Genomic DNA, 27,623 nt, shown 5'->3' with positions numbered 1-27,623 from the left:
TGGGCATTAATCTTTGACACATATATACCTTTTTCTTCTAGGGAGCTCAGTTGGCTATCTGTGTGTCTTTGGGTCTTTTTATATAGAAAACTTGCCACTTCAGTTTTTCAAAATGAAGAGACAGACACATACTTTAAGAAGTTTTTTTTTTTTTTTAATTTTGTTTGTTTGTTTAGGGCCACACACGCTACATGTGGATGTTCCCAGGCTAGGGGTCTAATCAGAGCTGCAGCTATGTCTGTGACCTACAGCACAGCTCATGGCAGTGCTGGATTCTCAACCCACTGAGCAAGGCCAGGGATCAAACCCACAACCTCATGGTTCCTAGTCAGATTCGTTTTCACTGCGCCACAACAGGAACTCCAAGAAGTTTAAATAAAAGTTACAAATTTCATGAGAGTGTATATTATTGGTAATGTGCATTATTCTGTTTAGTGATTTTATCTTGTAATGCCTTGTATTTTTTATATACATTTACACAAGACACCTAATTTTTCTGCTCTTCAGTAAATAAACGTCACTGATATTTATTTACCACAAAGCATGTAGTTTTCCATTATGTCATAAGAGTTAATCAATTTGCTGAGTTTTCTCTCTCAACTTACTCACTTTTTAACACTTTCTCTAAAATGTGTAATGTTGGAGGGATTTCATGACATGATTATAAAATTAAATTGTTCTAACTGGAGCCCAAGCAATGTTTTTATGTTGCATTTGTTGCTTAAAGCATTTTGTGTTACAGCTGGATTTTGAAACCATATTAAATTGACTCCTGGAAACCTTCCAGCAGAGTTCAGTTCCTTTTCTAGACCTTCCATTTCAATACTTTGCTCTTATATATTGTATAGAACTGAGTTATAGCTTATTTATTGCATTTGTCAGTCTTAAATTTCAGTTACTATTTTTGCCCCAGTGGTGTACTGTTTAAAATTCTTAAGAATTATGTTTTTAGGCTACTTGGGTAGTAACATACTCTTTCCTCTTTATTGTTCTTTCAGATGTTTGTCACCAAATCCAACAAGCATGTAATTGGTTTCTCCAAGCATAAACTATTTAACATAAAGAAATTTTAATAGTACATACCATATATACAGTTCATTTTACACATACACACACACTTTTCCTTGGTCTATCTGAATTTGGGAACCTATGCAAATTAATCTACCAAATTATATTACTTTTCCAATACAAATGGGTGTCAATAAAATTAGTCATCAGAAACAGTTTAAATACCCTGTAACCTTACTGGGGAGAAGCTTGAAAATACTCCATGCTTTTGGATTAACTGAACAAAAATAGCTATCCTTTTCAATATCTATCCTTTGAATAAGGGAGATAAATTACTGGGTTTTAAGTGATTTTGATAGTGCCAGAGCTGTTACCTGTTTTTATCTTTTGTGTTAGAATTAAATTTATAATGATTAGATGCCATTCATAATCCCCAGAAGATCACAAAACACGACCGGTTCTCAGAAGCCCTAGTCTAATTATGCTTTTTTTCTATCTTTATATTATCAGAGCAAATATGGAAGCTTTCTTAGAAGTTGTCTGATTTGTATTTTCCTAATAATTTTCTAAAATTACTTTTCCTAAAATTAGCCATTATTTCTGTTACTTAAAACAGCAACAACAACAACAACTTTAATACTAACTCAGAAGAAGTGCCTATTCTTCTGGATCTATTTTAAATAAAATATGAAAAAATATTCCCCACTTCCCATTCTGGAATATTTCTGTCTTTACCTTCCCCATCTCTTCCCATTCTTATGAAAGTCAGCATCAGATAGGTATTTAGCAAATGTTTGGTTGGTGGATGGTAAGCATATAAGAGAAAATAAGTGAGTAAATAAATGACCCTTTATCTGTGCTCTAACACTGAGTGTCACCATTCACACAACATCATTACTTAGATACTTTACCTCTAAAACCCACACACCCCAAGTGAACCTTATCTTTCTTATGGTTTCATTCTTACTGAAACTTCTGCTACTCACTTTCTGTTCATGCTTCCACTTTTGTTTTTCAATCTTCTAGACCAAATTTTTTAGGGCCACACCTGCAGTATATGGAGGTCCCCAGGCTAGGGGTCAAATTGGAGCTGAGCTGCTGGCCTACACCACAGCCATAGCAAAGCAGGATCCGAGCCGAGTCTGCAACCTACACCACAGCTCACAGCAACGCCAGATCCTTAGCCCACTGAGCAAGGCCAGGGATCAAACTCACAACCTCATGGTTCCTAGTCAGATTCGTTTCTGCTGTGCCACAATGGGAACTCCCAAATCTTAAAAAAGAAAATGTAGTCATCTTTAACTTTGTTCCCTCTTTCTTCATCTATAGTTGTCTTTTTAAAAACAGTTTTTTTTCCCTTCAGAATTTCTCAAATTAGCTCTCCTTTTCCGGTCTTCTCCATCCAGCACAGTTCAGGATCTCATCACCTCATGCCCAGGTTGTTGGTTCCCTTGTCTGCTTCTGACATTTCCTCCATCCCCTAAGCCATTTTGGATGTGACAAACTTAATTTTTTTTAATGTTGTTTTAAAAACATTGCACTACTTTCCCGAAGGCTAAAAAAAGAACATTGAGAATCTTTGAGATGAGCATTTTGATCAGATTGCGATGCATTAGAAAGAGAAATGGAAATATAAGAAAAGCAGTAGGTGCAGGAAAGTTTGGCAGACAGGTTAGACCATTATTAGGACAGTTGGAGTCAGATAATAGTTTCATTTTATGTGTTTTTAATATAGACGTGAACATGTTATAAAGCTGAATAAAAAATTTTTCAAAGCTCCCATAACGGAATGGAATAATTGTGGAGCTGAGATTTCTAACAAGACAAAAAAAGATGAAGTCCAAAATACAGGTGGAGGGGTGCAATGAATATTCTTTTTTTATAGAAGAGACTTCTATTAAAGATGACAGGATGAGGGAGTTCCTGTCATGGCTCACCAGTTAGTGAATCCGACTAGGAACCATGAGGTTGCGGGTTCGGTCCCTGGCCTTGTTCAGTGGGTTATGGATCTGGCGTTGCCGTGAGCTGTGGTGTAGATCACAAAAGTGGCTCAGGTCCTGCGTTGCTGTGGCTCTGGCATAGGCCAGTGGCTACAGCTCAGATTTGACCCCTAGCCTGGGAACCTCCATATGCCGTGGGTGCGGCCCTAAAAAGGATAAAAAGACCAAAAAAAAAAAAAAAATGAGAGGATGAGAGTAGAGATATGAGGGAATGAGATGTTAAATAAAAACTAGTGTACTTGATAGAGTTTTACCAGATAATCTCACTCTTACCTCTTGGCATCTGTTTCTTTTTCTTCAGCATGTGGACATTGCAGCATTATTGATAAAATACAACACATGTGTAAATGCAACAGACAAATGGGCTTTTACTCCTCTTCACGAAGCAGCCCAAAAAGGCAGGACTCAGCTTTGTGCCCTACTCCTGGCACATGGCGCAGATCCAACTATGAAGAACCAGGAAGGTCAGACACCTTTAGATCTGGCAACAGTAAGTCTTCATGTCAAAATATTTAGTATTGCTTTTTATAGTGTTAGTGATGACAGTAAATTCCAGGGCTTGCCAGGTTTACCTTTAGTGATGCATGCATCACTTAGAAAAAGAACACTATTGGAGTTCCCATCATAGCTCAGCTGTTAACGAACCCCACTAATATCCATGAGGACGTGGGTTTGATCTCTGGCCTCGCTCGGTGGGTTGAGGATCCGGCGTTGCCATGTGCTGTGGTGTAGACTGGAAGCTACAGCCCCAATTCAACCCCTAGCCTGGGAACCTCCATATGCCTTGAATGTGTGGTTCTAAAAAAGAAAAAGAAAAAGAACACCATTTCCTTTCTTCTGAATTTTAAGTTCTTATTTTTCATATAATTTTAAACTGTTAAGACAAACTAAGCAGTAAATTAAAAATTTTTTTGCCATGTTTAATTTACCGGGGAAAAATGTGAATCGTAGAAAAATATGTATATGGAGTGTATTCTCAAAGAATTACATTTAGTAAAATATCATTTCATCTTCTACATTTGGCATATTATTCTAGAACAACTGATGTTCATGATAATTTACCCGAAGCCATGGGATATTCAGAAAAATTATCTTTTGGGCAGTATATCATTCTTCTGAAGATAGAAAAATAAATTGATATGCTATAGAAATAGTAGTATCCATGAAGACACAGGTTCAATCCCTGGCCTTTCTCAGTGGGTTAAGGATCCAGCATTGCCATGAGCTGCAACACAGATCACAGACGCAGCTGGGATCCCATGTTGCTATGGCTGTACTGTAGGTCAGCAGCTATAGCTCCAAGCCAGCAGCTGCAGCTCCAGTTCAACCCCTAGCCTGGGAACTTCCATATGCTGCAAGTATGGCCCTAAAAAGCAAAAAAAAAAAAAAAAATTTAATTGTATACCTGGATTTCTCTTGTGGTATAGCAGGTTGAAGATCCAGCTGTTTCACTATAGCTGCTTGGGTCACTGCTGTGGCACAGGTTTGATCCCTGGCCCATGAATTTCCACATGCTGTGGTATGAGCGAAAAAAAAAAAAAATTGTATGGTTTCTCCAGTTCTACCTACTGAAATTACTGGGACTCTGGAGCTGTGAATCAGAGAAGGATAGAGGAAGGAATGATAAAAAACCAATAAGGAAAAATGGAGCATTCATTGAAGAAAAAAATCATCAAGCATTTGGACCTTAGTGAAAAACTTAACCATTTTAAAATATAATGTTTATTTGTGTGTTTATTTTTATTATTTTAGGCTGACGATATCAGAGCTTTGCTGATAGACGCCATGCCCCCAGAGGCCTTACCCACCTGTTTCAAACCTCAGGCTACCGTAGTGAGTGCCTCTCTGATCTCACCAGCATCCACCCCCTCCTGTCTGTCCGCTGCTAGCAGCATAGACAACCTCACCGGGCCCTTAGCAGAACTGGCAGTAGGAGGAACGTCCAACACTGGGGATGGCGCAGCAGGTGCAGAAAGGAAGGAAGGAGAAGGCAAGTATACCTGTGAACACACATTTGGTTTTGGTGTTTTAGATGAACAGATTCACTTTTTTCTATCAGTGATTATTGAACACCTCAATTAGAGGCATGCTGTCTATAAGTTTTCATGTATACAACAGATCATAAGAAGTATGTCTTCAGGAGTTCCCATTGAGGCTCAACAGTAACGAACCAACTAGTATCCATGAGGATGCAGGTTCGATCCCTGGCCTCATTCAGTGGGTTAAGGATCTGGCATTGCCATGAGCTGCAATGTAGTCACAGACATATCTCACATACTGCAGTGCCGTGGCTATGGTGTAGGCCAGCAGCTGTAGCTCCAGTTCGACCCCTAGCCTGGCAACTTCTATATACTGCAGATGCTGCCCTAAAAAAACAAAAAAAAAGAAAAAGAAGAAGAAGAAAGAAATATGTCTTCATAGAATAAATTCCTTGGCATCTACGTTGCTCTTACTTATGTATATCCTAGTACATTCTTTTCCAACTATAATATCTTATTGAACTACTAAGTGAGTCTTATTGCTGAAATTATATCAGAAAAATACTGAGAGATTATGTAAGAAGTGAAAACTAAAACAATAGCTGATAAATTTGGATTTTTAAATTCCAGTTTTAAATATTTCACTAAAAGCACTGTGTTATATTACTGTTACACTACTGATAAGAATAACTTCCCCATCAAACCCAGAGATAACTCAAAGTACCTGAGTTAAGTTTATGTATTCTGGGTTATTTCATATTGTGTAAAATCATCTGCACAGCCAAAGGTGTCAAAGAGCTATGGCTTTAAATAAATACTGGAACTTCACTTAGATTGATAAACTTTTTTCTGGAAAAAAAACTCTAATATACGTCTGTTTTAGTTGCGGGTCTTGACATGAATATTAGCCAGTTCCTGAAAAGCCTTGGTCTAGAACACCTCCGGGACATCTTTGAAACAGAACAGGTAAGCTCACATGTATAGTTGAGTCTTTTAAATTAAATATTGAGTTACTAATTGTCACTCTTTTTTTTTTTTTTTTTTTTTTTTTTTTTTTTTTTTTTGCTTCTTAACTGCTATTTTAAAACTCAAAACAAATTTCTGAAAAAGCTAGGGAATCTAGTATTTTATACTTCTTTCCAAAATTTTCTAACAGATGATGAGTCTTCAGTTGTTATTTTGTTGTATCTTTATAAGCAATCTGGCTCAGTGTTTTATTACATGTCAACACTTAAGCTATAAAACCACTCAAAAGGATATTTTCAAAATCTTCCCTCATTATTTGGTTCCTGAAAAGTGGTAATCCTAATTCATCTCATTTTGTTACTAATGTGACTAGACTCCACTTAAAACTAGTGAGAAATTTTTATGTTAACTATTTAGCAAAATCTTCATTAATCAATTGTTCATTAAATTGCAAAGCAAAATAATTGTTGGGCAAATGTACCTTTTAAAAATTGCTCTTCCATGAAGTTTCCATTGTCTAGTTGGAGCCTAAAACAATGTTGAACCAATATTTGGCCCCGTATTTACAGACCTAGCCTATTTTTAGATATATCTGAAATGCTTGTGAAGGTCTTAGTATGAAGTCCTCACTAGGGATGTTTATGAATTAAGATCCTTCTGTTTGTCATTCTGTTTTTGCACAGGATAATGAGTTTTGAATTTATCACTGCATGATTTCATTACCATTAAATATCAAATAATAAATTCCTGAGTTTTAACTATTATTAATACACATAGAATCTTAGAATGGGAAAGATCTTTAGAGGTCATTAAATCATTCTTCCAGATGTAAAAATTACTATCCTTTTTACATCAGGTTACAATTTGGGCAGGCATAATAAAATGCTTGTAACTTGAAGTGCACCCAAATCTGCCCTGTGTATAGCCCATTAATCTTATGTTTACATTTGCCCTGCGTTGCACAGAAATCTAATCTCTAGTGTATTTATTAGACTAGCATTAGTTTCATAGGGCTGCCATAGCAAATTTTATCACACACCTCTGGCTTAAACAACAGACATTTATTCCCTTGCAGTTCTGGCAGTCTGAAGTTCAAAATCAAGACGCTGGCAGAGCTGTACTCCCTAAAAGACTCTAGGAAAGAATCTGCTCCATGTCTCTGCCAACGTCTAGGCCCCCTTGGCTTCTGGCCAAATCCATCCAGTCTCTGCTTCCATCTTTACCTTGCATTTAAGTGTGGTCTTCTCTTCTGTGTGTCTTTTATAAAGCCACTTACATTGAGTTTACCACCTCCCCATGTAATTAGATGATCTCTTATCTCAAGATCCTTAACTGAATTTACATCTGCAAATAAGGTCCTTCACAAGTTCGAGGGAATAGAATATGGACATATCTTTTTGAGGGCCACCATTTAGCTCACTCTAACACAATACAGCCCTTCTTACATTTTAAGAAGTTATGGATTTACCCTTCCAACCAGCCATCCACCCCTAGAAAATTTCTCCTAATTTGGCATACATTCACCTTTTTCAGTTACTCTTTCTATAGATATAGTGTCCAAATTCTTCACTGGCCTCTTTGCCCCATTCTGATTTCTTTGTAGGTGTATAGTCAGTTTAGAGGTAATTAAAAACCCCAGGTTTTTTTCCTATCAATTATGCTATTAAGATTTTCTAATGTCCTTTCTTTGCTTTCTTCTTTCTTTTTTTTTTTTGTGTGTGTGTTGTTTGTTTGTTTTTGTTTAGCCAAATTTCTCTGTATTATTTATTATAGTTCATAGTTAATACTTTTAATGATGAAAACAGTTGGGTTGAAGTTGCACTGGACTAAAAGAAGACCTTGATTCTTATTAAAGCATTTAACCTATCACTTGCTTTGTTTGTGAAATCTAGTACTTGCAGAAATCCAAAGTGTTAAATCATATGCACAGCCAAGGGTGTAAGAGAGCCATGGGTAGCTGGGAAGTTTTATGCTTCTGTGCCAGTTTTTAAAATAGGCTTTAGTGAAGCATCAGTTATGTCTTCTGTCTATTGGTGAGGATTTTAGAGACTGCTATAATAATTTCCTTTAAGCTTCATCTACCATTGATCACCCTCTGGTTTGGAGATTTCTCCTGAGAATATCCTAAACAGTACGACTCTTTTCCCCTTATCCTTTCCCCAAAGGTATTAAGGCTGTTTTTAAAAGAAATGTCCTCTGCTAAAGCTGTATTCCAGCCATCTCCCTTCTTCCCAAATCATTTCCTCAATAACTGTGAAATTTCGCATATGAAAACGAAGATCCTAATTCAAACAAATAACTCCAACTGACTGTTTTGCAAGAGTTTACCTTTCTACTCTTTTAGTCAGTTTGCGTCATAATGTTATTATTTTTTTCTTTTTTACTTTATATATTCTCTTTTACTGTAACTGATTTCCTGTGGCATGGTTATCTCACTTTATTGATTTTAATAGTTTAGTCTTACAGTTGGTCCTTTTGACCTGGTTCCATTGTTTTCTTTTTCACTGCAGTTTTGTCCTGAGTTCCATTGATTTTTTTCCTTTTGTTTGCCAGAATAATTTCTGTCAGCTCTTCCATTTAATGTATATTACCTAGCAGAGTTCCTCTCCTCTAGACAAACGATGTTGCCATTCTGTGTATCAAACTGTATTTGACTGTCCTCTGGCCCAGTCTTCAAGCAATCAGGTTTTTATTTTGACAACAATTGTTACTTGACTAGCCTTTAGTTGTAAAGTAATAAGTTCTGTGATCTTTTTCATTACTTACCCAGAGGATTTTCCTTTTTTTTTTTTTTTTTTTTTTTTCTTTAAGGGCTACCCCTGCTGCACATGGAAGTTCCCAGGCTACGGATCCAATCAGGGCTGCAGCTGCAGGCCTACACTACAGCCACAGCAATGCTAGATCCAAGCCACGTCTTCACCTATGCTTGCTCACGGCAATGCCAGATCCTTAACCCACTGAGTGAGGCCAGGGATCAAACCTGCCTCCACATGAATACTAGTCAGGTTCTTAAACCACTGAGCCAGAGCAGGAACTCCCACCCAGAGGATTTTCTGACATTAACTTTCTATATCCAGCTAGTAATATGTGATGAGGTTAAGATATTTGTGAGGTGAGGGAAAGAGTTAGGGTGTATGCATTGTACCATCTAATTCATGTCTATTCAGTTTAAGCCAGAGTCATTCTGTTTCCTGAGACACTTTGACACATAATATCTTACTGCTTTGGCAGTATCTTACTGCTTCTGTTCCTACCAACGCATACTGCTCTCCCAGTAGAGTGGGAAACATGGTTCTTTTATTTCTGGTCCCAGGGCGACTTCCTTTAGAGCATCATAGCCTTATCTCTTACCGTCACAGTTGCTCTCTCAGACGTCTCTTATTTGTCAATGTCCTTTTTAGTAAAGTACAGTACCAGTGTCACTTTGGCCCTTCCTTTGTAACATAGCTTCCTGATTTTTCTGTGAGAAAGACTGATTTGATTTACATTATAATTCCTGGAACATAAATGCTGTGAGTTGGAAAACTCCCTGTGAACATATTTATGGTCCACCTATATATTTTCATGAAAAGTGACCATATAAATTTTTATTTCAGAGTCTAAAGACAAAGACTCAAGAATTCATTATGAATATGATTGTGAAGTTAGTTTGAATTACTGTTACTCTAACCTGCAACCTTTTAAGCCTGAGAAAAGAAAGGCCTTTTTCATTAAAACTCCAATTTTTCTTGCTTCACCCCAGCAAAAATGAATAAATCTTAGAAGCAAGAGGCAGCCTGTCTTAAAGTAACATTCTTGAAGTGGCATTGGCTTTATATGCAAGATGATTCAGCTGATAGATGGATAATCTTTAAAGATTATGATTTGGTTTTAATTTGTACTAAATATAAATAACTAGCCCAACAACCTTAAAATTTACAGGGTATAACTAAGTTAAGGTTTTTTTTTTTTTTTTAAGTGAGTTCATTTAAAGATAATTTTCAGAAAAAATATTTCTATTTTCTAGCAGTACGAAAGCCCTGAATCTTGAAGAAATATATCTAAAATCCAACTAGCCTGCTTTACTTCCAGATATTTCCATTTCTTTTATTAACACAATAATCTCATATTCAGCCAGCTTCAGAATTTTGGAATAATCTTTACTCCTATTCTTCTTTTTTTTTTTTTTTTTCTTCACCGTTTCTATTTACCAGGCCCTGTCAGCTCTTCTTTTGAAATTACTCTCTGATTCATCTCTTCCAACCCACTCCACCCCATGGTCATCTTGTTCACAGTCACCTTCCTTCCAGATCTGCCCTTCTTACCACCATTCTCGTAAAATACAGCTCTGTGTTGCTCTGCTGAAAAGGTGTCCTTGGACATCTTGGTTACTGTCTTAACTAGATGTGTAAAGCCCATTAAGATCTACTCTTAGCCTGCTGCTCTGTCCATCCCATCTTTTATTCCTATATACACATTATACTCAAGCCATTTGGAACTTTATTACTAGAGTCTCTCGTATGTTCTGTGTTCTCTCACTTGATTTTCCTTTGCACATGTTACTCCCTTGTCTTAAACAGCCCTCCCTTGTTCCTCTTCCTGATCAAGCCCTTCTTAGCTGAATTACCTTTTTCTAAGAACCTTTCCTGACCCCCTTCCTGTTGTTCCCAACCCTCCTGAGAGTTCCCATAGGGCTTCCTCCAAAACATTTACCAACTTTTACCAAATATTTGTGTTTACATTTTATCTCCTTGGTAGAGGAAATAGCATGATCTATATACGGTAGTATTCTGTTTATTCCCTGGCCTCACTCTTTTACCACCAATTTTTACCAGTTACCTTTCGGATCCATAGTGAGTTGTTTTAGAATTAAATGAAATGTTTAATTAGTTACTTTTTTGGGAAATATCCAGCACATAGAAGGTACTCATTAAATATATTGTTATGAATGAAGGAATGAACACACATCTAAATTCTTTGGTTTATTTTATCATTTAAGGTTTTACAGTTGCAATGCTGACAAATATGGGGACAAATTGAATACTATGTAACTCAAAGCAACTAAATGTAATGTTTAGTTATTTTGGCTTTCTAGTCATCTCTTTTAAGAAAAACAAGCAAGGGAAAGACAGATACGGCAACACATTTCAGCTCTTCTGTGTACTACATTTATAACTTCTTTGAGTCTTAATTTTCCTCATAAGGACATAATAGTATCTCTTGGGTCATTGCAAGGATTAAATGAGATATTCATTCCATGATTGGAGCCATATAATGAACAAATGTATCAAATGTTCTCTATTTCTTCTCTAGAACCTGATACTATGTTTTGCTGACCTGCTTTCTGCTTCTTTCAGACACATTATACATATCAATTCAGAAAAGCTAAGAACTCTTTAAACTGAAGCTGCCACATAGATAAGAGATCCTGCTTTTATGTCAGCCTTATCTGATCTGAAGTTTAGAAGGGAAAAAAATGGAGTATCAGTAATGTAGTAAACCTTGTGCGTGGTTTCCAAAGTATATTAAAATAATATCTAGGTGGAGTTCCCATCGTGGCTCAGTGGTTAACGAATCTGACTGGGAGCCATGAGGTTGCAGGTTCAATCCCTGGCCTTGCTCAGTGGATGGGGGATCCGGCATTGCCATGAGCTGTGGTGTGGGTTGCAGATGCGGCTCGGATCCCCACATTGCTGTGGCTGTGGCGTAGGCCGGTGGCGACAGCTGCGATTCAACCCCTGGCCTGGGAACCTCCATATGCCGCAGGAGCAACCCAAGAACTGGCAAAAAGACCAAAAAACAAAAATAAAAATAAATAAAATAAAATAATATCTAGCTAAAGATGTAAAGACTCCTATCATGTTGCAAACTAGTCTTTCTCAAATATGTATGTTTCATGACTGTCACTTTTTAGAAGCTCTCCTAAAAACTTCTTTTGGGTGATTGGAAGTGAATTGCCCATTTTGTGCGACGGCGCAATTATTTCTTAAATGGCCACTTAGGAGCAATACAGTAAATTATTTCCAGACAATGAATGATGTATGCTTTTTTACTGAGAAGATCAGACTCATTATATAATATTTCGTTCTGACAATAAAAGTCATCAAAGCTCCAGGCCTAATTTGTCAGTTTTTTGTCAGTTTTTTAAAATGTCATGCTCAAGTGTAAAGATAGAGAGATGGATAGATTAAAATATCTCATTTGAGTTGGGAAAAGGGTGTCTATCAAAGGATTTCTCGGTTTCCCAAGGAAAGAGAAAATTGAAAGCTAATCTTGTGAAGTAGTATTGGGATTGTCACAGGGCCAGCTTCTGAGCAGAAAATTACAGTTAATCCCTCAAGAAATGTAGTAGCCACCCAAGATTTCACCCTGTGCATTCAGAACACTGCCACTGGGTGGCAGTAGAGTCACAGTTATTTTAGTCAGCAAAGGAATCAATTTTGAGCCGTGGTAGCCAAGTCAATCATCTCCATCCAGAGATGAATAAGCAAAATTTTAAAACCACGTTTTGTATAAAAACAGAATGTATGTTAGGCTTCAGAGATTGTTAGATCTGTGAATTTAAAAGAATTTAAAAACCATCTATCTACTTTGTCTTTTCTTCTCCAAATTGGAATTCTTTGTATAACTTCTATATAAAATGGTCTGTAATCTAACCAAATACTTAGTGATATAAATCTTACTATTTTCTAAGACAAGCTTTCCCACGCTTGACTAATTCTTAGCATGGAAAGTTCTTTCTTTTTCTTTTTTTTTTTTTTTTTTTTTTTTTTTGGCTTTCTTAGGGCTGCGCCCGCAGTATATGAAGGTTGCCAGGCTAGGGGTCAAGTCGGAGCTACACTACAGCCACAGCCACATCAGATCTGAGCCGTGTCTGCGACCTACACCACAGCTCACCGCAATGCTGGATCCTTAACCCGGTAAAAAGGCCAGGGATCGAACCCACAACCTCATGGTTCCTAGTTGGATTCATTTCCACGGCACCACAATGGGAACTCCCTGGGAAGTTCTTTCTTATCTTTATCTAAACCCTATTTACCTAAAGTTAATTTCTTTTGCCACATTCTGTTTCACTGTGCTGAACACCTCTCCCTTTGCCTACGGCTCATCTCTTGCTAAAGGCTGGATGTTGGGATATGGAGTTTTCCCATTTTCAAGCTATTGGTTGTTCCCTCTTGTGTCTTAAGGCAAGCAAAATGTGATAGAACTAAATACTCAGAAGGAAAAATAGCAGTGGTCATTTTTTGTTTCTGTAGCATTGTTTCTCCCATTTTAATTCCCCATTGACTGAAAGCAAAGTAAGGAGTATATTCAGATGAACAAAAAGCTGATAAATTTATCAAGTCAACTTTAAGAAGATTGTAAGTTCATACTTATAAAGAAAACAGAAGAATTTTCTTAACTGAATGGATACTGTAGCGTTAAAGACAAATGGAAGAATTTTCATCATCTGAGGAACTGTTAAAGATTTAACAATTAATTTTGTTTCATTTTCAGATTACACTAGATGTGTTGGCTGATATGGGTCATGAAGAACTAAAAGAAATAGGCATCAATGCATATGGACACCGCCATAAATTAATCAAGGGAGTGGAAAGACTCTTGGGTGGACAACAAGGTAAGCTATTAAAAAACAGATTTTAGGAATTAATGGTACAGGGTAAGTACTTGATTGGGTGGCCTGACCCCAGAGCTCATGCGTGTGACTGGGGTGGCACCTCCTGCCTCCCCCATCTCTGTCATTGGCATCACTCTCCCTCTAGTTGGTCTGCTGGAAATTAGAGTCACTCTTCCCTCTCCTCAGCGCTTTATATCCTAAATATCTCTGGGATCTGTACTTCTGTCCTTTCCCACTGCTGTCACCTAATCCTTGTCACTGTCATCTCTCTCCTGGACTGTCGCAACTACCTCCCAGCTAATCTCCAACAGTCGCCTTTGTCTCCTCTCTAGTACCTTCCCTGCACGATAACCACAAGACTCTTTTCAAAATGACTGTATAATCATATCACTCCATTACTGAAAATCATTCAGTAGAATCCTGTTGCTTTTAGGATAAAACCAGACGTTCATAACATGGCTTTTCATAATCTGACCTTTCTCTCCTACCCTATCTTGTATCTTTCTCCCTCCCTCACAACTGTGGACTCAGTGTTTTTCCAGTGTACTTCGTTGTTACACACCTGTCTTTCTCCTTTGTATACCTCCATGTTTATCATTTCTCTGTTAGAAGTGCTTTTTCTATAGGAAAGCAAAGGGACAGAAGAAAACAACTTGGATTAGTCAGTCTACAGAGGTAATAAAATTACAAAAGTGACTTAAAACTAAATGCTAGCAAATGTTGAGCTTGACTCTTATTTATCCGTACTAAATTAACAAGGATAATGAAATTAACAAGAATGATGTATTTTTATATTTTAAACTTGTTCTAAGTAGCATTTCAAGCCATCTCACAGATGATTATTCTTGTAGAGTATAATTATTATATTTCAGACCCAACTACATTGTAATTACAGTGTGTTCTCTTTTGTTATTAGAACCATGTATGTTCATGATTGAGTTGAGATCAGCAAATAATTGTTGAGCCCTGCTGTTTGTATAAGGACCTCTGTAAGGACAGATCAGATTGATCCCCAAACACATCTTCATTTCCTCTCTTGTCTTTAGATGTACTTATTTAATATAACCTTATATGTTACGTTTGAATTGCAAATACCTTAGACTTGTTCCAAAATATCAATTATTTATGACAAAGTTTTCCCTAAAATCGAACCTGAATAAGATGGACTTTTGTTTATTATGTTAATTTTTCTTTCCTCCAGGCACAAATCCTTATTTGACTTTTCACTGTGTTAATCAGGGAACGATTTTGCTGGATCTTGCTCCAGAAGATAAAGAATATCAGTCAGTAGAAGAAGAGGTAATGTATATCAGAATTTTTAACTATCTTTTCCTGAGATCTGTGGTTAAGCCTCTTTTTTCCAAGAGAGGTAAGCTTGTCTTACCTTGACTTATGGTCGCTTGCCTATCTGATACTCTGTCTCCTTAGCCAGTGTGGTGGCATATTGCCAACATTAAAACAGTTCTGTGGATTAGAACTATGCCATGTTGCTTTCACAGCATAACCCTACAGTTTCCAAAAGGTGGGCCAGATGTATCTTTTTGTTCAGGAGACTTTCCTGAAACTCATGCAAGTAAGGACCCTATTAGCACTATTTTCTGATATTGTTAAAAATGCTGCCTGAGACTGATAAGGAGTGAGAGTTTTGCATCAAAGATAGCAAATAGCTTTTTATCTTTATTTTTATGCAAAGTTATAAAATGTGATTATAAAATAATACTCCTAATATTCATGTGTGCTTAGGAAAACTGCCCCATAACTCGAGTCACCTTTCATTTCTGCAGTCACGGTTATTTTAAAGCATCATAATGAGGCTGTTTGTATGACCCTCTTGGTAAAGACGATGCCACAGAGATTCTCTCTCTCCAGATGGCTTATGCCTCACTTCTTACAGATAATAAACAAAGTGCCTAATGGCACTATCATAATAAATCAGCTTCCTAACTAATTCCACTGTTTTGCAGAGAAAGACATCCCTACATTTTTGTTTGTTTTCTGCCTCTTAATTAGTGCTCATAGTTTTCCCATTCCAGGGACTAAAGAACTTTACTCCAGGGTAGCATTTCAGCTCATACTTAGTATATCAGGAAAGCATCCTGTCTTCTCATGTCTCACTGCATAATCATTCTCCTAGTAGGAAGTAAATTCTGATAATAAGGTCAAAAATGAGGTGATATAGAAGTTCCCATCATGGCTCAGTGGTTAATGAACCCAACTAGTATCCATGAGGACACAGGTTTGATCCCTGGCCCTGCTCAGTGGATTAAGGATCCGGCATTGTCGTGAGCTATGGTGTAGGTCACAGACGAGGCTCTGATCCTGCATTGCTGTGGCTGTGGTGTAGGCCGGCAGCTACAGCTCTGATTCACCCCATAGCCTGGGAACTTCCATATGCTACGGGTATGGCCCTAAAAAGACAAAAGACAAAAAAAAAAAAAAAAAAAAAAAGTGGTGATATAGAGAATCAACTATTTGAATCAATGCTATGAGATATTTAAGTCTTTAAAACATTTTACTTTTCCATCGTAATTCTTAATTTGGAAAGTGGAAGAAGGATAAGTAGTGTTCAGAAGAGAGTTATTCCACTCAGTTACATGTTACCTCCAATGGCCCTGGGTCTGTGTAAAGAGATAATAACAAATTTTTTCACCTAGAGAACAAAAATTTATTGATTTTTTTAAAAAATTCTTTGTGAGGAGTTCCCATTGTGGCTCAGCAGGTTTAGACCCCAACTAGTATCCAGGAGGATGCAGGTTTGATCCCTGGTCTTGCTCCGTATGTTAAGGATCCAGCATTGCCACAAGCTGCAGTATAGATTGCAAATGTAGTTTGACTTAATCACAGTGTTGCTTCTTAGTAACATAAAACAGTCATGTAGATGACTTAATGTGATATTTTACCCCATTGTGTTTACAGAAAAAACCTTTCAAAGCTTTTATTTAAAAAAAATAGAAAATGCAGAAGTTTAATGTTTATGTCTGTGACCATTTTCTCACCAGAAATACTTATTTACTAAACTTGATCATTTCATAGCAAACTTCTATTTATCTATTAGTGCTGAGTCTTAGACTTATCAGTATAATAGAATTGAAATGTTGAAAACAATGGGAGGAATGTCTTCAGAATCACACAATGGCACACATTTTCAGAAAGTCATTTTATTTTGTTCCATAGATGCAGAGTACAATTCGGGAACACAGAGATGGTGGTAATGCCGGCGGCATCTTCAACAGATACAATGTCATTCGAGTAAGTTTTTTAAATTTCAGGGTGAAAATTGGATTGCACAGCTTACCTGAAAACCAGATACAGGCTGGATCAACTGGTGTTAGTGAGGCAAATATGTGATAAGACTCCAGCTCACCCACAGATTTGGACCATAGCTGATAGTAATTTCTGTTACTATTCTGTTCTGTTAACCATTTCAAAGAGGCGTCAGAGGCCTGGATTTTCAGTCTAATTGAATTAATATTAATTAGATCAAAATGCACATATCTGTTAACCTCAGTATCTTAATTCATAACATGGGATAAATGACTGCTGTGTACTTTTTTCAAAGGGGCATCATGAAGATGCATAAAATCTGTTGAGAATTGGTTAGCCTTTGGGTTGATGGACCTGTGGAAGTTATACTGGTGCAGTCAGAATTGCCTGGGGGGCTTTTTGAAAAGTACAGATTTATAGGCCCCTATATCCTGAAATTCAATAAGTCCTTGGGTGATTTTGAGGTATAGCCAGGTCTGGTACAGAATAACAAACAGAAACTGTAATTGAAAATTAGGTCACTAAAAGCCAGAGTAGGAACTGAATTACACTGACCTGGCAACTTTATCATTTTTAAATCATACACTGCCAATTAACATACATTTAACTAAGTCACTTCTTTCGTCCTTATTCTTAAAGATTCAAAAAGTTGTGAATAAGAAGTTGAGAGAACGATTCTGCCACAGACAAAAGGAGGTGTCTGAGGAGAATCACAACCATCATAACGAGCGCATGTTGTTTCACGGTGGGTGTCGGGCAGCCATTAGTTCCCTGGGCATTTTCAAACTCCAGTAAAGTAGACTATGTCGTTGACTATATTAGTGTTAAAAACGATTTATTTTGATTTTTTTTTAACTACATGTTGGTACCAGCTTTCTAATGCCTTACATGTTAGTACAGCCTTTCCAAGTCATAAACAATAAAAATTATTTATCTGAAATTGTTTCAGAACTTAAATTGCACATTGTACCATCTAGATAGTGATATGCTATTTTTGTTGTAGTTTAGCTTAATTGTTTTAGTTTATCAGATTATCTGTTTCTGCTTAAAGTAAGATTGGGTGTAAAGTAATCTGTATTTTCAAAGCCACATTGTCCCTTGTTATCTAAAATCCATATAACACCCTTGCTTGGCACACACTATGGATCCCCGATAAGATTCTAGTACATGATAATAATTTATGTATAGTAGACCATCTTTCAAAATAAACTTTTCATTTTGGCATTATTAATTAATATTAATCTGCCAAGTACAAATAGTATGCAGCTAATTGAGATTCTAGAAAAGTGCTCAAAACTAATCTATCTTTCTATTTTTAGGTTCTCCTTTCATTAATGCCATTATTCATAAAGGGTTTGATGAGAGACATGCATATATAGGAGGAATGTTTGGGGCCGGGATTTATTTTGCTGAAAACTCCTCTAAAAGCAACCAGTATGTTTACGGAATCGGAGGAGGAACAGGCTGCCCCACGCACAAAGATCGGTCATGTTATATATGTCACAGGTGAGCATCTTGCCTTTTGTGTAATGGTTGCTGGCATCAGGACATGAACCAAATTAGAGTCTCGGGCTCTGTGGAAATTACAAGTAATCCTCAGTTTTACTCCTGATGAATCAGTCTGTTCTGGGGATTGGATAGGAATAGCTGACCAGTCCTTTACCTGATGAAAGATGACAGCCAAGCTGAGAACAGCCGTGGTAGAAGCCAGGGATATGTCAGCCAGTCGGAGGCTACAGTGTCGCTCCATCCTGGTTTTCTCCCTGGTCTTACTTTCCTTGCTTCAGATTCAGAACAAGGTTAAGAATTTTTTCTGTAGTATAAAGAACCTCCATCTCTAATCACATTTGAACTAAAACACACAACTTCCATAAACAAATAGAATCTTTAATTTGCTTCTGATGTTGTTAGTGATGTTTTAAGGCAGGGTCTGTAATTACCCTTGAGAGGTCCAACTTCAAAATATAACTTGGGAATTAATAGTAAACAAATGAATATTAGCTTTTTAAATAGGGTTTTTAAACTCAGAAATTTGAGAGAATATAATAAACTCTAAAGTCAGTGAAAAAAAGACAATTTCCTTCCTTGTTATTAGAAAAAAAGAAGATGAAAGAATTGTGCTTCACAAAAAATTGCCTTACACTTTATTGCATTTCTCTTTAAATTAACCAGATGTATTATTTTTGCAAAGTCAAGTTAATAAGATACCTTGTAATCTAGTTGAAACCTCAGAAAGACCCATATAACCTTGCAATTACTATGGTTATTCACCTCAAAACTTACCCCTCTAAGTTATTTTGTGAAAAAATTGTAACTGACAGCAATTCTAGGACAGGTGGCCTACGTCCAGAAGGAAACTTCTTTCTATTAAGGTCGCTGTGGTTAATAACACATAAAAATTCCCGAGGACTTAAAACATGCAGAAATTCCCTTTGTTGCTTCAGACCTAACTGCTAAATAAGCAATAAGTGTGAACCTAGGAGTTCCCTTCGTGGTTCAGCAGGTTAAGAATGCGACTAGTATCAATAAGGATGTGGTCTCGATCCCTGGCCTCAATCAGTGGGTTAAGGATTGCCGTGAGGTGTGGTGTAGGTCAAAGATGAGACTCAGATCCCACATTGCTGTGGCTCTAACACAGGCCAGCAGCTACAGCTCCAATTCAACCCCTAGCCTGGGAACTTCCATATGCTGCAAGTGCAGCCCTAAAAAGATCAAAAAAAAAAAAAAAAAAAAAGTGAAATTAGATGAGAATTAACAGTTGCTCACCAAAATAAGATACATACAAGGAGTTCCCATTGAAGCTCAGCAGAAATGAATCTGACTAGTATCCATGAGGATACAGGTTCGATCCCTGCCCTCGCTGAGTGGGTTGAGGATCTGGTGTTGCCAATGCAGGGCATTGGTGTCCCCACATTGGAGCTCTCCATCTGCCCTGACGCACACAAGGCACAAGATGAGCCAGTGGGCAGACGTGAACCAGGACCAACCTCTTTTCCACACCTTCTCCTGTCTCCACATCAACAAGAATGCCCTGGGGCAGGAAGCAGAAGGCGGAAGTGAGGGCGTCAGGTTAAGCTTTGCATGACATATGGACACTGGGAGTAACCATGGCAGTGGGCCAAGTGGGCAGAGTCCAGTGACATCAAGGTGCTGCCACAGTGAGCGTGGAACTTCCTTCTAATGCAGATCAAAAGGTTTTCCTCTGGGACCTACAAGAGAGTACAGTTGATGCCAAGACAGCATCCCAGAGGGTCATCAGTAACATCACACTGAAAAAGCCAGCCTGGGCAGAACTCAGATACTGGGTCTGGCACTATTTTGACTTACAGTAATATCTCTGATTAGCCACAATCCAAAGATCATACTCCATTACTAAGAACAATTTGATTGGATAATTACCATTTACATTAACAGCGTGACCTATCTTATGGCTTAGTTAAAATGTTTATTAAATGCTTACTAAAATATTGGGAGTTCCCTTTGTGGCTCAGGAGTTAACAAACCCAACTAGTATCCATGGGGACATGGGTTCAATCCCTGATTTCACTCAGTGGGTTAAGGATCCAGCGTTGCCTTGAGCTGTGGTGTGGGTCACATTCGCAGCTCCTGTCTCCACATCAACAAGAATGCCCTGGGGCAGGAAGCTGCTGTAGGCCAGCAGCTACAGCTCTGATTAGACCCCTAGCCTGGGAACCTCCATATGCCTCAGTTGCGGCCCTAAAAAAGACCAAAAAATATATATGTATGTTTACTAAATGTTAAAATTTTATTTGCAAACTTTGATTTTAAAGGGCCACATAGTAAATATTTTGGGCTTGGCAGGCTCCATGGTCCTTGTCACAGTGACTCAGCTCTGCCCCTGTAATACAAAAGCAGCTACAGACAACATGTAAATGAATGTATGGCTATGTTCCAATAAAGTTTTATTTACAAAAACAGGTGGCAAACTAGATTTGGCCCATAGTTTGCCAGCTTCTAATTTATGTAATACATTTTCTTCCCAAACAGTCTTTCTTCTCCATAATACTTAAAAACTGCCCCAATTTATGTTTCATTCAAGTAGTATACATTTAAGCTAAGTATTTTTTTATACAACCCACTTTTATTGTTATTTATGTCATCCCAGCCTTTACTTCTCCATAATGAGTAAACCCACTCTTAATTTCAGATGTTGCTGCCATCTGCTTATTTTCTTCACTTTCCTCCTATCCATCCACACTCATCCTTCCAGAATGCAGTTTCCACTAGTATTTGTATTTTTCCACTAATCACAACTTGCCAGGTGTTTTCTGTGATTGATTTCCAAATCACATCAAAACCACTTTAAATTTTAACTATAACTATTTAGCCTGCTAGCTGCTTATATTAAATCTCATCCCATTCCAACTCATAAAATCAAAAGTGACATTTAAATTAGCTTGCCTTATGTTAACTATTTTTTTAAAAATCAGTAAACCCTCCAGTTATCCTAAGATTTAAAGCTTCCTTCAAAGCATCGTTTTCCTTTTTCTTCAGACAAATGCTTTTCTGTAGAGTGACCCTTGGCAAGTCCTTTCTACAATTCAGCACCATGAAAATGGCTCACGCCCCCCCAGGCCATCACTCCGTTATTGGGAGACCAAGTGTGAATGGGCTGGCGTATGCTGAATATGTCATCTACAGAGGAGAGCAGGTATGATACTCGTCGAATAAGCATGACCAAGCTGCCAAAAACAGTCTGATCCAGAACGCAGAGACCACATAAGTTTAAAGAAAGCCATTTAATGAAATATCCCACACACAGTTTTGATGGCGTTAGTTGCTTCAGTTCAAAATGAAGGTATCAAAATACTTTGATGTTACCTTTACACACAAACCCTGCCAGCCAGGTAGCACAATGTGGACAAGATGGCAGCTGAGAAATAAAGGCGTGCCATCTCGTGCCATTCTTGAGGCCTGCTGTTCTGGATTAATGCTTTGTGTCTTTCATGCCCCCCACACAGGCAGTGGAGAGCTAAGAACAGCTGCCATTTAAGGATCTTCATGATGCACTTGCCACAGGCTGGTCACATCCTCACATGAGTTGAAGCTCTATACCTCTGATAATGGTACTCCCGCAGAATGAGAGCTTTCTCAGTCTTAAAGCTACAGTACAATTCTGCCACCCGCTTGAGGATCCAAAATAAAATTCTCAATAAGCAGGAAAACTTTATCATTTTCAATCCAGGCCTTAACTCTCACAGTACTGCTAAATGCCTACTGATTTGTCTAGAAACAAATATCACCTTGTCTGAACTTAATTGAATTTCAAATGGATACTTTAACTACATTGTTGGAGAAAGGAAAAAAAAGGAGAAAAGAGAAATTAACTGTTATGGAGGTTCCTGTCATGGCTTAGCAGTAACAAACCGGACTAGTATCCGTGAGAATGCCGGCTCGAGCCCTGGCCTCACTCAGTGGGTTAAGGATCTGGTATTGCTGTGAGCTATGGTGTAGATCTCAGATGCAGCTTGGATCCAGAGTTGCTGTGGCTGTGGTGTAGGCTGGCAGCTGTAGCTCCAATTCGACTCCTAGCCTGGGAACTTCCACATGCTCTAAGCAAGGCTCTAAAACCCAATAAATAAATAAATAAATATTATTTATTAATCATAATTTATTATTGGTGGGATTGTTTCTTTCTTTAGAAATGAAAAGATATGTTGAAAATTAACTGCACTGTGCTCGAAAGAAAAATAGTTCTGATTTTAGTATGTGACCGGACTTAAAACATCAGGGATATTTTTGTATGTTGTTCTTCAAGCGTCACATTAAATTTGACATGGGGGAGGTGTTCTCTGACATTGGCAGCTACATAGATTTAGCCTGTTTTACTGAAATGATAGGAACAATGCAGAGTTATTGAACCTGAAGAATGGAAGACTGACTATATAATAATTTATAGGACAATTTTCAATATACAAAATCATTCAAGGGAGCATGATTCTTCACCTCTGTGGAGAATAAACTGAAAACATTTGAATTTAAATTGTAGCATTGAAGATTTGGATTAAGAAGAGTTTCCTGAAAGTCAGTTGCTAAAAGTGGTTGTTGAATCTTTTCTTATAAGTATTTTTTAAAATACGCTCTATGCTTTTATAACCAGCATGAGTTCAGCACATACTTGACAAGAAATGGATGTTGGTCAATCATGGGCCCTTCTAGTCCTGCCTTAATTTTCCTTTTTATGGTGTGTGGCTCTCTAATGAAGGGTAACTGTATGTAAACAGTATGCAAAGTAGAGATGACAGTGTAACAATTCTAGGATTATAGGATTCATATGTGTTTATATACAGATATAGACATGGGCCTCCTAATTGTTTGGGCACCTATGAATTGGCTGCACAGGCCCTTGAGTACATTTAGAGTATTCAGCAGCCTCTGAAGCTTGCATGGTAAGCAGGGCTTTAGTCTTTTACCTGCCAAAAGGCTGATGTATTTTCCTTCCTGTCATCTCCAGGCCTACCCTGAGTATCTCATCACTTACCAGATCATGAAGCCAGAAGCTCCTTCACAGACCGCAACCGCCGCAGAGCAGAAGACCTAGTGAATGCCCATGGATAAAGGCCAGATGGAATTTAAACCTGGGACTGGACTACAGTGGATTGTTTTCAACAAAATCAATATTCTATAAATCCCTGACAGCCTAGAAATAAGCTGTTTGTCTTTTATAAAGCATTGCTATCGTGATGAATAGAGTATGAGTAACTGATACATACTCAATTGCTACTGTTCCCTTTGAGGAAATGTTTACAGGGGCGGCCTTTTAACATATCTCAGGCTCATTTTCATTGCAGTTATCCATTTCTAAAACGGGATTGCTTTGATCCGGCCTTGGAAATGGAAAAAAGAAAACATAACCAATACTTTCCCAAATGTTTGCAATTCACACACTACATTTGCTTTGATATGTGGGGCACGTGTATATAATAAATATCCACCACATATGACAGGCTCATTTTTAGTTTTTTCTGAACATGCATCATTCACTTTTTTTTTTAAATTGGTTATTGTCATTGCCGTTGTTGCTTACTTTGAAAATGAGCCAGAGCCTTCTTGAGGATTTTGCACAGAGTCACACTGACTCAACTCGCCAGAGATGTAACCCAAGCTTCTGGCTGAGCAAGGCTTCACTTCCACTTTTTTTTTTTCCCCCCACTGATTTATTTTATATCTGTACTTATCAAAGGAAACTGAGACGGAAAGGAAAAACATCACGTTTTGGTTTCCTGTTATTGATTAGCCAGTCTTACAAGGGAAAGGCACAAACAGCAACCTGATTTAGGAGCTCCCAAGTTCAGAGCAGTCAAAGCCAGTGAGGCCACCTGCTTGTTCCAACACAAGCCTGCTTCCCAGGCATTCAGGACGGTACTGGAGGGCCAAGCAGAGGCCAGCCAGGGAGAGGCTTGAGTTCTGCCGCCGTGAGTTCTGAGAGGAAACTGCCAGAGAGGCCTGTGAATTCAGGAGAAGCAGCATTCAGACTCAGGAGGGCTGTGCAGTTCTGTAATCCAGCAGCAGGAAAGACCGAGGATGCCTCGGAGGAAACCGCCTTCTCGTCAGTAAGCCGTACCACCAGAATTGTCGCCCCCAAAATTAGCTGCCTTATTTCCAAATTCAGTGGAATTATCGTACTTCATTGGAGTCACAAAAATATTACTTTATTGTTCCTCTAGTTTAGAAAACTAGGATCCAAATCCTGTTTAGTCACTAGTTATGCACAAATGCAGGAACTTTTTTGTTTACTCCAGATTTGGGGTTTATTTCAAATGAGGTGCTTCAAATAGTTTATGTAGGTCCCTGCACTAAATTTTTGAACCATTTCTTCAAACTTCTTAATAGACAAAACAAAAATGGAAACCAAAGCTCTTTCAGTTATTTTTGAAATGAAGGTGGAGAAATAACCACACTTTTTTTTTCATGAAATCACTACTTTGTTTTGCTTTTTTTATCAACATTTGTCATGTGCACTTTGACACTTGTGAAAAGTTATCCATTACAGTTCTCACACCTGCCCTTTTCACCTCAACTGAATATTAAGTGCATCAACTTCTTTACTTTGACGTGTTCTGCGTCTACTGAGCCATGAAGTAAAAACACTATATGTGGTTAAAAAAAAACAGAAAAAGGAAAAAGTGTGATACAAACTTACCATTTCAACTTAAAGTCCTGAAAACTAATTTGTTTTTTAATGCAGGCTGATTAAGCTGTGACCTCATTTAATCTCCTTAAGAAAAATAAAATGGTTACATGCAAAGATTCTAGAATAGGCTCTTAAAATACATCTTTTGCTTTCCTTTTGGCTTGAGTCCAATGCTAGAACTAGGCATCGGGAACTAGTTTTGAGTTTTATAGCTGAATCTTGCATGGGTCCTCAAAATTAAATCAAGAATTAGCCTCAGTTGTTGCTTCTATTGAAGTTTTAGTGACCCAAGCTGGGTGTTTGTGTCTTGGCTACTTGTTTAATAGCACCTAGATTCCATATGAAGCTTCCAGGTTTGATGTTCATTAAGAGGGCTTTTTTTCCTCCCTTCCTTCTTTTTTGCTGTGTGTAACAATGGGTTGAAAGAATTGGCATCTCCGTAGTTTTCAGTAATTGTAAAAGTGTATATATTACTTGCCTCCCCAATTAGATATAGTCTAAAATGGTAAACACAGCTGTGATTTTTAGTTAAGTAAAAGGGTTAATACGGTATAGATACCAAAAGCTTTATAGCGTCATTAAAAAGATAAGCCACTACCTGGCTGTGGTTATATGTCATTTCCATCATGCTAACTAGATTAATGGATGTGCCGGTTTTAAAACTTCAGCCTTACACTTGAGAAGTTAAACTGTGGTTCAATATTTAAACTGCCAATGTTATGCATCTGATGTTCTGTGTGCCGAGTAAAGGTACTGTGTAAGGAAGACGTTTGCTGTGCTTCTTGTCTTGTAATGATTCAAGTATGTGGTATTTCTTGAAAGAATGTGTACATATTATTCCTCTGCTAAAGAGAATGAGTTAATTGATATCTCACAGGAGCCAAATACATTTTTTTCGAAACTTGAAAACCAAAGGTCATCATGAATGAGTGCATTCAAGTTAGCAAAAGTTGATTGCATTTGGAATTTCCACCTATAGCACTGTGAAAAACCCTTTGGAATATAAAAGCATAGCATTAAATTAGGCTGAAATCCGTTTAATTTCTTGTGTATGCACTATATAGAAACACTAGCAAGTTGAGGACTTCTAGTGTGGCCTCCCCTGAATGATGCCTCTGCTTCCCAAACTGTATAGAAGAGAGAATCCAGGCGCCTTCGCCAGCTCTACTGCAGTTCTGACATCAAAGGGCTTCTAGACCTGATGGTCCAGGCTACTACGTATGGGCCAGCTGGATATTTGACTCGGGCGTAAGTTAAGTGCTCTACTGAACACTTTCTCCTTGTACTTGGCCGCCTCCTCCTTCCCTTTTCCCCACTTGCTAGTCTGGAATTATGAGTAGCACCAACAATTGCCTTTGAGCACCAGCCCCCCTCATTTTCCTACTTTCTCCATCTTGATTCTTGCACAAGCCGACTGCACCTCTCTGTTTCCACATCACAACCAGAGCCAGGTATTAGGCCTCATGTGCTCTGCTCAGCAGATTCTGCCACGTTGCATGGACCCAAGCATTTTAATTCTATGCAAAATAATAGCAGTGCAACCAGAATTCTTCCTTACCTTTTCCTTCTTGGAATTTGGAATTTCTAGCTTTTTTCAGTAACGTAAGTAGAATAAATAGTATTAGGATGTGTTTGTGAAATAGCATCCTTGTGCTCGTTTGAGCTTGGTATTGGTGGCTACACTAATTTCCCTTTGCTCTCAAAATAGCAAAGTGCGTTGCTATGTGCAGATAAATGCCTGAATGTGGCAAATAACATAAAATAGATTAATATTCTATTATTATAGCCTTTATGCAAAAAAATAAAATTTTGGTCTACACTGAAAGAGCGTTAAAATGCAATAAGTTTTCCATGTTTTTCTCTATTTAAATACATCTCCCAACGGCACAAAGGTTATTGGCCATTGCTTGCCCTTCTTTTTTAATATCTGAACCCTCTGGATTCCTGTGAATGCTTTCAAACAGAAATGGTGTATATTTTTAAGCACCTTTCCCCCAATTTGTCCAGATCCCATATATACGATAACCTCTGATAAACAGCCTTTTTTCTGGGTTTTCTGTTGGGCAATTATCTTGCATAGAACTTTAGCTTTTAGCCATTCAGGCAACACTCAAAACTAACATTAGGATAGGGTTTCATGTGTCAGACATTTACTTAATGACTACAGTTAAACTTGTTTGACGTCAAATCAGTGACAGAGAAATGGAAAGAAAGCAATTGTGAAGGTAATACCTGAGCTTTAGTTGGGCACATGTAGCATATGAAGAGGTAATGCATTTTTTTAAAAAATCTTTTTTAAAAAGTGGGGTTTTTTCAGAGAACGTTGTACATTCTGAAATCTATAGACAATTAAGGAATTCCTGCTGTGGCACATGGGATTAAGGATCCTGTGTTTCTGTGGCGGCGCAGGTTCAATCCCCAGCCCAGCGCAGTGAGTTAAAGATCCAACATTGCCACAACTGTGGTATAGGTTGCAATTGCAGCTCAGATTCGATCCCTGGCCTCCCTGTGGTCATCGAATTCCATGTGCTACAAGTGCAGCCATTAGAAAAAAAAAAAGAGGGAGTTCCTGTTGTGGCACATCGGAAACAATCCAAGTATCCATGAGGATTTGGGTTCGATCCCTGGCCTCACTCAGTGGGTCAGGGGAACCA

General features: G+C 37.9%; 1 protein-coding gene across 1 annotated transcript in view; it reads left to right on the top strand.

The window, feature by feature from the left end:
- Positions 1-25,734, top strand: part of TNKS (tankyrase) — a 165,290-nt gene extending 139,556 nt beyond the window's left edge. Inside the window, exons 18-27 of the mRNA XM_003133396.6 lie at positions 3,310-3,498; positions 4,761-4,998; positions 5,871-5,953; positions 13,430-13,550; positions 14,752-14,849; positions 16,725-16,799; positions 17,454-17,559; positions 18,134-18,320; positions 21,330-21,486; positions 23,290-25,734. Of these exons, the coding sequence (XP_003133444.2) occupies positions 3,310-3,498; positions 4,761-4,998; positions 5,871-5,953; positions 13,430-13,550; positions 14,752-14,849; positions 16,725-16,799; positions 17,454-17,559; positions 18,134-18,320; positions 21,330-21,486; positions 23,290-23,376 (1,341 nt within the window). The 3' untranslated portion in view covers positions 23,377-25,734. The remainder of the gene's footprint in view (positions 1-3,309; positions 3,499-4,760; positions 4,999-5,870; positions 5,954-13,429; positions 13,551-14,751; positions 14,850-16,724; positions 16,800-17,453; positions 17,560-18,133; positions 18,321-21,329; positions 21,487-23,289) is intronic.
- The last annotated feature ends 1,889 nt before the right edge of the window (positions 25,735-27,623 follow it).

Source organism: Sus scrofa, chromosome 15, assembly GCF_054392235.1.
Source record: "Sus scrofa isolate SSC_HxYL_T2T_F1_AM1 chromosome 15, Sscrofa_HxYL_maternal_Yorkshire_Landrace_v2.0, whole genome shotgun sequence".
Lineage (NCBI taxonomy): Eukaryota > Metazoa > Chordata > Mammalia > Artiodactyla > Suidae > Sus > Sus scrofa.
This window is presented reverse-complemented; position numbering and strand designations above follow the sequence as displayed.